The 12,406-nt window shown below is 39.8% G+C and overlaps 1 protein-coding gene across 3 annotated transcripts in view; it reads left to right on the top strand.

Moving 5' to 3' along the window:
- Positions 1-4,668: 4,668 nt before the first annotated feature.
- The window catches only part of Lipt1 (Lipoyltransferase 1), a 514,034-nt gene continuing 506,296 nt past the window's right edge, over positions 4,669-12,406 (top strand). For all 3 annotated transcript variants that reach the window (XM_067773049.1, XM_067773050.1, XM_067773048.1), the window contains exon 1: positions 4,669-5,422. In XM_067773049.1, the coding sequence (XP_067629150.1) occupies positions 4,814-5,422 (609 nt within the window). In that variant the 5' untranslated portion in view covers positions 4,669-4,813. The remainder of the gene's footprint in view (positions 5,423-12,406) is intronic.

Here is a 12,406-nt window from a genome sequence, read left to right as displayed (position 1 = left end):
ATTCGGATCCGTGGTCGCGGTCCGAATCAAAGGCTCGTTACTAAGTTGGCTATTTTTTCGCAATAATCCTGACGAAAAGAAAATAATATAAAAAAACTAAAATGAACTAATAAAATTATTGCTGCGAAATACAAAATCTTTCCCGAAAAACTATGTGTGAACTCAAAATTTCTAATAGCTTTAGGTGAGAAGAAATAAAAGCGCAAAAAAAAAACGGAAAGCAACAATTGAAGTGAAAACTAACAAAGAAAAATGCGCTAATTGGAAACGAAAAAAAGCAAAACGTGCTAAAAAGCAAACAACGCCAAAAAGTTAAAAAAATGTTAGGAAGGTGAAAAGAAAATGGCAATCTTTGAATGCAAAAAGACAAATTGAAAAAGTGGTAAACTCAGGGAGAAGCTGAAAGCTTAAAAATTAGGTATTTAATAGAAAGAAGCAGGACACACGGAAAAGATAAATGTACAAAGATAGAAAAGAAGCTAAGGAAATAATAGGTAGATAAGTGACAAGGGAAATGTTGAAAAGATATAAAATAAATGAAGAGGGGTAAGAAAACGAAGCGTAAGAGTAGAAATGTTAACAATTATAAAAATTTAAGAAAATATAAATTCGTAAAAAAGTACAAAAAAACTCCCCAAAGAAGTGGGATAAGAGCTCGAATTGAGCTAAATTAACCTCAGCAAAGCCAAATTTAAAATTCAAATTAAACAAATTCAATATAACTAAATAGTGATTAAAATTAACTAATAGGAAAAAAAATCTCTAATCACTCAAAAAAATCAAAATGAAATATATATAAAAAAGCAAATATAAATTCCGGCAGCTTCGCGCGAATAACTGCTCCCTTTTGCCTCTCTCCTCCAATTAGTTGCGTCTGCAGCTATCCTCCAATTAGTTGTTGCTATGCTCCTATTTATGATCGCGGTGCCAGGACAGGAGCGTCAAGATGTCCCTCTACTCCTTTGACGTATAGCCAGGCACCGTCTGTATGCTTCCCCTTCCTTGATATTAAGTACTACCCCTCTTTTTTTTGTGAGTTAAGACTCTTGATGGTGGCGCAGATGCGACAGGCTTCTTGATGATAAATACTATCCCGCTTTATTTTTGCGTTTTTGGCTTGTGATGGTGGACAGCTTAAATTTTTGCACAGCAATCTAGATGTGAAAAGAGGAAGAATATTAGGGACTGGCGTCATGGCGGCAGAGAAAGACACTTTAGGGTGCATGTGAACTTATGATATCTATTGACTTTTATCTACTTATTTCATTTTACCTATTTATGTCATTTTATTTATTCATTTGGTTTTGATTATTTTACTTGATCTTATCCAATAGATTTCTATTAAATATCTGGCTTTATTTATTTATGTATGTAATTTTAGTTATTTTAATTAGTTTTATATTTTCTTTTATTTTATAATTTTATTTAATTTATTTAAATTTTATTTTATTTTTAACTTTCATTATTTTATTTTATTTTTTTACTTAATTTTATCTTTGTATATAATTTCATTTATTTCACTAAATTTTATTGATTGTATGTATGTAATTTATTTAAGTTAATTCGCACTTTTAACATTTTTTTTTTAAATTTATTTTCACTATTAGTCCACACGCACCATGGACTGGGGAAAGGGGTTTCACTGGACTCACCTGGGGCTGTTGTCAAGCAGGGTATGGAATTCCGGTTCCTCCTTGGGATTCCGCTAAACTACCCGTTAGCACGGTTTTATGAAAAAAAAATGCGAACGTTTTTTTCGCAAAAAAAATATCTATAATTAAAACTTGCTTCCGCACTCACTTAAGTCAACTTTTCTTTTGAGACATTCTCTGCAATCGTTTGGCGGTCGTACCCCATAAATCAAAAGCCTTTCTTTCTCACCACTTTCACTCAAGAACGAAAGACACCAATACATACAATCCTATTTTGGCGGGAAAAGACGGATATAAACTTTCACGAACTAACTTCACGCATACTAAAAGATACGTGTTCGAACATCTATCCAAGTGTTTGCTTCCTACCAGTTACTAACGCATGTAAACGTAGCTATGCTCGTATATGCACACAAATACATGCGTAAATGTTTGAACATCCTTACCATCGCATTAACCCACAGGCTGCCGCTACAAGAAGTTACGTGGACGTCTGGTTTTGGGATCTAGCCCAGAACAACCTGCACGATGCAATCCCTTACACGAGACACACTGACAAGAGTATGACCGTCCTAAAAACATTCTTTTCCGGCAGATGCAGCAAAACCATTTCTCAGGACCGGGGTCAGGACACGGACCCGGATTGGGTTCGATACCTTCCCGGAGCAAGAGAATATGGAGCAGTCCCGCTGCAGGGAGCTGCTTAGAGGATGACAATTTGTGGGAGGGGCGCAACAAATTAAATGGAGTTACACTGAAATGGCAGTCCTTGGTCGGGAAAATCCCGAGTCGCTCCGGTACATAAAAGCAACGGCCTTGGGAAGCGATAAAAATCTTATAAAAATTAGGTGGTGCACCGTCTTGTAAAACGGTACCTTTAGGTTGTGCACTGTCTTGTAAAACGTGAACATTTTTTGGTTTTGGAAATCCAACCTTCAAATTCCAATTGGTGGCAAGAGGACTTGGTTGCTTTTAGTTAAAGCGCCATGTTAATTTAGAAGTACCTAAACAGCTAACACATGTCACAACTTAAAAGCCCGAAGCACAAGATTTTTTTCTTTTTACACACCAGGTTAAGCGAGAGCTTGTAAGAAATCTATTACCACAATTATATTTTTTCTTCGTTGCAATGTTTTCACGGAATAATTAATAAAGATGACACTGTCACTTTCATAGTACAGGTTTACAAGAATGATATGTATGAGAAGGAAACAATTCCTTTCTCTTTCTAACACACTGCAGTTTGACACTTCATTCAGTGTCAAACTATTGTGGAACTCAGTGAAACCTACGTGGAACATTCGTTTGACACTGAACAAAGTATCAAAATTACCGGGGTTGCTGTCGTGGAAAGCGACACAGGGAAACAAAAAGCGGAGTGGAATATCAGATATGGGTTGCTGTGATGGTAAATTTTTTTGAACGAATTTAGTTTGAAAATGTAGTACACCTATATGGGTCATACAGAAAATTATACAAAAGTCTTCGATTGGAGTATCTGAGGACGCGTAGTTATTCCAGTATTAAGAATACAAACACGGTTTCGAAGTTTTTCTACCCGCTCAAAAGTTCTCCGCGAAAAACAGTTTGAAACCGAGGTCGACTGCAATAAACCGTCCAAAAATGTGGAAAGAGAAATGAAAAGACGCGTTTTGTCCTGTTATCAATAGTCCAAAGGCGAAAAGGTATTCGAATTATTGGAAGCGAGGCAAAAACGCGTCTATTAAAACCTCCCCCGACGGGGGAGTTCGCAGTTCAATGCCACCAACAGGGGGTCAATTCACTATCTGTGAGTTTTAAAGTGTACACAACAAATTTTGCAAACTTTGAAATTTTGATTCTGTAAAACAAAATTGTGAACAAGAAAACTCACTGATAAAAACTTCGGTAATAGTCTAGTTGAGGGTTCGACTGCTAATACACTACCAAAAATATCGAGAGAGGTGTTAAAAGACCCGTATTAATCTCGAGAACATTAATCCGATGGCGGAAAAGAAATATTTTATCTATGTCCGGAGATATTTGCAGTTGAAGTTGGCGATTTTCATGTGGTTGTTGTTGTGTTTGTACCCACAAAAAAAATTGTGCATCACAGTGGCGGTAACCACACTTGGAATGGCGTAGCACAGGGATATTTTTTATAAGCGCGGCCAAAGGCCGCTAACTAAGACAGGTGTTCTACGCAAAAATACTGTGGATCCCACCCCCGGTTTTGGATGTACCCGCGGGTATTTTTTCGGTTTTTCGTTAATATCTTTTGAACGAGTTAAAATTTTTATTTTCCGCCTTCGGATTATTAATACTGATGTCAAAACGAGCCGTAGCGTATTAGCTGTCGACCCCTCAACTAGACTATTACCAAAAGTTCGTGATTTTTCTTGACAGTCAGTGTACACTATTGTGACCTTCAAAATTTGCAGAATAATTTTTTTTTTCATGGCGTATGATACAAATTTTCTCGCTGATATATGACTTTTACATTCAGCACTCATTCAGCAATAACAATGTGCACAATACTTTATAGAATCGCATGAAAATTTAAAATGTAAAATTTGTGTGCAAATGTGTTTTCATTAAATGTACATTTTTCAGTTTTTCACAGTTAGGGAATTAACCCGCAGGTAGCAATAATCAACAGTCAGAACCTCTCCCTTCTCTATCCGATTTATCGATGTGTCGATATTATTTTCTCTTCAACGTAACGTGGACGAGTAACTTTGCAAAGGTACTAGCCTAAAAAAATTGGTTACCCTTAGTGTGAGGGATTTGAAGGAATGAATAAAAACTATAGCAAGGATTGTTTGGGGCTTTGTTTACGGATAAGCGCACTCCATCAGACTTGGAAGTGGTTACATCAAACTATTGCGTTACACAAGTATTTGATCTCGGTCACTGCAGCAAACTCGGCTGATAAAAATTTTGGACCATCTGAAGATCGCTAAAGAGCAAATTAGTGCGATCGCTTTATATTATATATGGATATACATATATGCTAAAAATTTATAGCTTTGTTTTTGGCACTTATATTTAACATAAGGAGAAAAGCTATATCTAAATTCGTCTGCAGGATCTATAAATCAACTTTTGAACGCCGCGCAATTAAAGCCAACAAAAATATATAAGTTTAATTAGATTCAGACTTGCGGAAAATTAAGAACAAAATGAATGCAATAATCACTAAAGTTTTCAAACGAGCTATACCAAAATGTCCTCATATATACAACGAAAAGTGTTTTAAAATGTCTGCTTCTTATTTTCATACGAGTTGTAAGACACCAAAAGGTGCACCAGAAAACAGAGGATTACCACCATCAGCCTTTGTAACTAAACAAGAAAAGAAAATCTATCCCGAAGTTGGAAAGATTTCTAGTGCAGATATAAAAAAGTCTGTTTTCATATCACAATCCAATGATATATTTACGAATTTAGCGCTTGAAGATTGGCTGTATAGATATTTTGATTTCCGGACACACCACGTATTATTGCTCTGGGTAAATGATCCATGTATTGTAATAGGTCGTCATCAAAATCCGTTTATGGAAGCGAATATATCAAGAGTAGGCTCTGAAAGTGTAACAGTAGCGCGCCGTAACAGTGGTGGTGGAGCTGTGTACCATGATAGGGGCAATTTAAACTGTACATTTTTGACTACACGTGAACGTTATAACAGAAATTACAATTTAAATATTTTAACCAGAGCTCTTTTCCGAGAATGGGCAATAAAAGCCGAAATAAATGAACGCGATGATATTTGCATTAATGACAAAAAAGTAAGTATATGTGTACGTAATCGAAAACTTTCAGTAAGTGTTGGCTATGTATTGCTTGTCAACTTGCGCTGCAACCATTATTTATGTTTGTTGTTGACCATACCTTAACAGTCCTGGAAGGAGGGTAGGGGGTAAAAATCGTGCGATTTTTTATATATTTTTTTATATGTCTATACGACAGCGTGACACTCTTAATACACATCCAAAAATGGGTATCCAAAGACGCGATTTTGATCCAGAATCACGAATGCAAAAACGAGGGTAAAAAATTTTGGATCTGTCAAGAGATACCATAGATCCAACCCCGGTTTAGGAGCACAATTGTTGAAACAACAAGTTTTCTTGGACTCCCGTTAGATGATATACAAATGAAATGCACACCAAACAGTTTCTGTTAAATACCCAGAAACCTGGGTATCCCAACTGACATCTCATTGATGAGGCTACACCGCCACGGAGCTTAAGGGGTCGCATCCTTAAGCATTATGAGGAGATACGGCACCTGAGGACACAGCCGTATGAAGCTAAAAATAACAAGCAGGCCCTCAGTGAAATCCACAAACACGCGTCGGACCTCTATGCCAGGAATTGGTGAATCCTGTATTCAAAGACCAATACCCAGAACTAGCAGAGGAGGAACGCACTCTCCCAACCGGATATCAATTCTAAACTGTTACACTGTGCACAATATGACTTCGCAAAGGACTCTCTTCTCACATCCTTTTCTTTATTTGGTTCTTCGTTTCGTTCGAGGCCACGCATAATATGTGACAGATCTGTATCTTCTAGCTAACACTTCCTTAGTTGTTCCATGTCCCATTTATCCGAACACATTATAGTCATAAGCCGGACATCTATGTCTTCCTTAGCCTCAGCTTTCGAACAGTGTTTGCATTGCAAATTACATGGTCTTCGTGACATTGCATCGGCATTCCCATGGGTTGGTTGGTTTGGTTGGTTGGAGTTAATCAATGAGAAGGGTGTTTTAAGAATACTAATGTACATTTTCACGCGCCTCAGGGAAAAACCCGTCCCCGTATGTCCATCCCGTGGAGTTTATGAATTTGAGAAGCTCTCCCGCGCATCCTTGAGTTCTGGGAGGCTTTCGAAAAAGGGCTTTCCAAGAAACTTTATTCTGCTTCGACAGTGTGCTGGGCATTCGTACAGCAGATGCTCAACCGTTTCCTCTGCCTCCGGACGCTTGCAGCTGCGACAGGAGGTATTGTGTTCCAGTCCAATCCGTGCGCGGGCAGTCGGTTCTATGTACCGGAGCGACTCGGGATTTTTCCCGACCAAGGACTGTCATTTCAGTGTAACCCCATTTAATTTGTTGCGTCGCTCCCACAAATTGTCATCCTCCCAGCAGCTCCTTGCAGCAGGACTGCTCCATCTTCTCTTGCTTGGAAGGTATCGAATCCAATCCGAGTCCGTCTCCTGACCCCGGTCCTGAGAAATGGTTTTGCTGCATCTGCCGGAAAAGGGTCTTTTTAGGACTGTCGTACTCTGTTCAGTGTGTCTCGTGTAAGGGATGGTTGCATCGGACAGGTTGTTCTGGGCTTGATCCCAAAACTCGACGTCCACGTAACTTTTATAAATCTTTTGTGGCTCCTTGCTGTTGTTGTTGTTGTTGTAGCAATGCTTCGCCCCACCTAACAGCCGCGACCGATCACAAATTGTCATCAATATCCTCTAACGGGAGTCCAAGGAAACTTGCCGTTTCAACAGGGGTGGGCCATAAGGAAAGGGGTGTTAGAGGCGTTGGTTCCACATTACAATTAAAGAGATGGTTGGTGTCATGTGGGGACACATTGCAATCGGGGCATACATTTTGTATGTGGGGGTTGATTCTGGATAGGTAAGAGTTTAACCTGTTACAGTATCCAGAACGAAGTTGAGCAATAGTGACACGCGTTTCCCTGGGGAGTATGCGTTCCTCTTCCGCGAGTTTTGGATACTTTTCTTTAAGTACTGGATTCACCGGGCAATTCTCGGCATAAAGGTCCGACGCCTGTTTATGGAGTTCACCAAGGACCTGCTTGTGTTTTTTTGCTTCATACGGCTGGGCTCTCAGGTGCCGTATTTCCTCAAAATGCTTACGGATATGACTCCTTAAGCCCCTAGGCGGTGCTGGTTCATCAATCAGATGTCTGTTAGGATGCTCAGGTTTCTGGGTATTGTTGTTGTTGTTGTAGCGATAAGGTTGCTCCCCGAAGGCTTTGGAGAGTGTTATCAATGTGATGGTCCTTTGCCGGATACAGATCCGGTACGCTCCGGTACCATAGCACCATTAAGGTGCTAGCCCGACCATCTCGGGAACGATTTATGTGGCCACATTAAACCTTCAGGCCATTCCCTCCCTCCCCACCCCCAAGTTCCAGGGCTTGGGGTCGCCAGAGCCTCGTCTGTTAGTGAAACGGGATTCGCCCCGGATATGTGAGGTTGATTATTGGGTTTGGAGAAGCTATATATTGCGCTGGCAACCTGAAGGGTTGCGCTACACGGCCCCTTCAATCTGTTATTTTAGTCGCCTCTTACGACAGGCATACCTACCGCGGGTATATTCAAACCCTAACGCACTGGGGGGTTTCTGGGTATTCAACAGGAACTGTTTGGTCAGCATCTCATTTCTCTCCCTGATGGGGAGTATTCTCTCCTCATTATGCAGATGGTGTTCTGGGGACATAAGAAGACAGCCCGTGGCAATTCTGAGAGCAGTATTTTGGCAGGCCTGTAGCTTCCAGTGGGTAATTTCTAGGCTTGGCGACCATATGGGTGACGCGTAGCACGTAATCGGCTGGCTAATTGCTTTGTATGTAGTCATGAGCGTTTCTTTATCTTTTCCCCAGTTACTGCCAGCGAGGGATTTGAGGATTTTGTTACGGCTCTGAATTCTCGGAACAATTGCGGCTGCGTGCTCACCAAAATGTAGATCCTGATCAAACGTCACACCGAAGATTTTGGGGTGTAGGACAGTCGGTAGCGTAGTGCCATCGACGTGGATGTTCAAAATGGTCGACATTTGGGACGTCCATCTTGTAAATAAGGTCGCGGAAGATTTAGTCGGTGATAATGCAGGTTTCGCGAGGCGAAAAAACTGGAGAGATCAGGGAGGTAGCCGTTTATTTTATTGCATAGCTCATCGATCTTTGGGCCTGGGCCTGTGGCCATTATTGTGCAGTCATCGGCGTAGGAAACGGTTGTGACTCCTTCCGGTGGTGAAGGTAGCTTAGATATGTAGAAATTAAACAAAAGTGGGGATACGACACCACCCTGTGGCACCCCTTGTTTAATTCTCCTTGGAAACGTGCCGAGACGGATTCAATGACCTTACGGAAGGCACGCTACCCTTGGCGGGCATCAGTCGGGATAGGGAGGGTAGCAAAGCGGTTGTCTGTAAAAGATTTATATTCTTCCCACTTTCCTTTTTTGAAGTTTATGAAAGTGCGTTTTTCGGTGACGATGAAGTCGGCGGTACGCTCGAGCGAAATAAGTATAGGCAGGTGGTCGGATGCCAATGTTACCATCGGCTGCCAGTTGACGCAGTTTACGAGTTCTGTGCTCACGATTGAGATATCTGGCGAACTCTGACAGCTTCCTACCATACGTGTGGGGGCGTCATCGTTTATTGTGCAGAACCCCGTTTCTTCTATTTGATCCGCCAACATCTCACCCCTACTAATGAATGCTCAGTCTCAACCTGCTATAACTGATGCTACCATTAGCTACGTTGACAATAATAATAGCAATGTTTTTGTATCTGCTTATGATAATAATGATACTGCTGACGTCATCCCAGTGGAAGCATCTACGTCAGAAGGCAATTCTGAGTGGATCACTGTGGAACAAAAATAAGAAGAAGAACACTCAGTCAAATAAGGCGATCACGCAAAATAAACAAATGCAAAAAATTGTTGTTGGTACAAGCTTAAATTCAGATTTGGATGTTGTGCGACGTGACGCCGTGAGGCGAATTGAATGGTTTCATTTATCATCATTTTTGCACACTGCAACCGAAGAAAACTTCATAGATTACGTTGCCCTGCATGCTGCTCTTGATAAAAGTCAACTAACTTGCTACAAATTGGTCAAAAAAGGCGTTGAGCCAAAAACCCTTAAATGGGTTAATTTCAAGCTTGGCGTTCCTGTTGCAGTTTCTGACACTGTTTTAAAATCAGAACTCTGGCCAGCTAATGTCACAGTACGACCTTTTCGTTCCTTTCGTGCGAACCAGGAGGCCTCCTCATAATGTAGCTGTATCAAATTCGGTTAAAAAATGCTTAAAAATATATTTTCAAAATATGTCTGGCCTTATATTCGGCTGTATATAAGTATAGCTCTGACCTAGATTATGATATATTCGTGTTTGTTGAATCTTGGCTGAATGATAACTTCTTTGATAGCGAAATTTTTAATCCTAATCTTTATGACGTTTTTCGTAAAGACCGTGATCCTGTTAAAACTGGTTGCCTCCGAGGTGGTGGCGTTCTTATTGCTGTTCGGAGGAAATTCCGCGCCGCATTGGTAACACTTACCAACGCGGACACAATCATTGACCAGCTTTGCGTACGTGTGCATGGTTCGTCTGATATATTGTATGTATGCGCCTCGTATATTCCACCGGATAGTGCAGATGGTTTATACTTTGCACATGCTGACAATGTTGTTTCATTAGCATCAAATATTGTTGGTGAAAACCATCTTTGTGTGGTTCGGGGATTTTAATTTATGCCATTTGAATTGGTCCCGAATTGATAGCACGGGTGCACTTATGGCCACTAATGTCAACTCTTCAGCCGAAATTCAGCTTATAGATAATATTTTAAGTACTGAATTAGTTCAAATTAATCATTTCTATAACTGTTTAAATAGAATTCTTGATTTAGTATTCATTTCTAATAATATTCATTACACTTTGTCGGAATGCATCACACCAATCTCGCAAGCCGATAAACATCACGTTCCTCTTTCTCTGGAGTTGGAATTTTATGAATTTGCCGACTTTGCTCCTGAGGCTGGTATAAAATTTAACTATAGCGCTTGTGACCTATCTACTTTAAATGAAATTTTGTCAAGCATTGATTGGTGCGATGCTTTCTGTGGCAAAGATGTAACATCATGTTATTCATCTTTTAAAAATAAGGTTTATGAGATGTGCTTGCAGCATGTTCCTATTTTAAAAATGAAACCATACAAGACACCCTGGCATTCCAAGCGGTCAATGCATTTGAGCAATCTAAAAAACAAATTTGGGAAGCTGTACAAAAAAACTGGGAATCCAGTACACCACTCTAAATTTCAATACTATTTGAAGGAGTTCAACTGTTTGAATAAGTTTCTGTATAGAAACTACATTTTAAGTTTTGAGAAAAATATAGTTTCTAACTCGAAGGCTTTTTGGGGCTTCATAAAATCTAAAAAGGCTTCTTCGGCAGTTCCAAATAATGTATTCTACGATAGCACATTTGCTAATAGTGCTGTAGATTCCGCTAATTTATTTGCTGATTTTTTTTGCTCCAACTTTGAATCCGGTTTGCTCTCTGATTCAAGTTTTCCTTCCACGAAGGATTTTTCTATTAACTTCGGGTCTCTGCGTGTATATCTTTCGGATGTTATACACGGCATAAAGAAACTTAAGCCGTCAACTAAGACTGACTCTGATGGCCTCTCGGTCATTTTGCTAAAAAGCTGTCTGTGTTTGGCAATGCCACTCACAATCATTTTCAATAATTCTCTGGCCGCTGGTCTTTTTGTGGATGACTGGAAATTGACAACGGTTTCAACTATATTTAAGAGCGGCAATGAAACGATGTTCGCAATTATAGACCGATTTCGAAGCTATCTTCGGTGTCCAAACTTTTTGAAATTATTGTCACTGACAAATTGTATTTTGCGGTTAAAAGTTTAATCACTATCAACCAACACGGTTTCGTGCCAAATCGCTCAACTGTAAGCAACTTAACAGTGTTTAGTGAATACTCGACAAAGTTTCTCACAGAATACTTTTATTGAAGCTGGCTGCTTTGGGGTTTCACTCTAACTTTTTTGATGTGGATTAAGTCTTACTTATCCAACAGGCGCTGTGTCGTAGATGTTGATAATACCACATCCCGTCCCTTCATTGCATCCTCAGGAGTCCCACAAGGTAGCATTCTAGGACCTCTCTTGTTTATACTTTTTATAAACGACATTGGCTCATGCTTCTCTTTTGCGGAATATCTGCTGTATGCGGATGATGCTGTTATAAATAGTTATGGTGACTCTGAACGTCTGCAATCAGACCTTAATAATGTCGAAAACTGGTGTAGTTTAAATCGTTTATCGTTAAACATTAAAAAATGCTTTCATGTGACTTTTTCAAAATCAGTTAATACCCTTCGTACTTGCTATAGTATCGCTGGCTATACATTGCAATCTGTTAAAGAAATCAAAGACCTAGGGGTGTATTTTGACACTAAATTTAATTTCTCTACGCATTTAATTATGTCATAACTCGATCTTACGCAATGTTTGCGTTCATACGACGTAATTGTTCCGCATTCACCAGTCCCTACACTATGAAGTCACTATATTGTGCCTTTGTCAGGTCGAAGTTGGAGTATGCGGCTGTCATATGGAGACCCTACCAAATTGGCATCTCTAATCGGCTTGAGCGTGTTCAGAAAGTTCTTTTTACGATTTGCTCTTCGATCTTTAAATTTCTCTGAGCCAATGCCTTCATATGAATCTCGATGCCTTTTAATTGATCTAAACACGCTTGCAAATAGACAATCCATTCTATCTTGCTCATTTGTCATTGGCATAATTTCAGGGACCGTTGATTGTCCATCACTTCTTGATAAAATTCAGTTTAATGTACCATGCAGAAACCTCCGACAGTTTGAACCTTTAAAAATTGGGTTTTCTAGAACTATTTATGGTATAAATGCTCCCATTTCCAGGGCTTGTGCTGATCTGAATATGTTTTTTAACTCCTCAGGTGCTGAC

Source organism: Eurosta solidaginis, chromosome 3 (genome assembly GCF_040869045.1).
Source record: "Eurosta solidaginis isolate ZX-2024a chromosome 3, ASM4086904v1, whole genome shotgun sequence".
Classification (NCBI taxonomy): Eukaryota; Metazoa; Arthropoda; class Insecta; order Diptera; family Tephritidae; genus Eurosta; species Eurosta solidaginis.
Note: the sequence above shows the minus strand (reverse complement) of the source record. Positions and strands in the feature narration are given on the sequence as shown.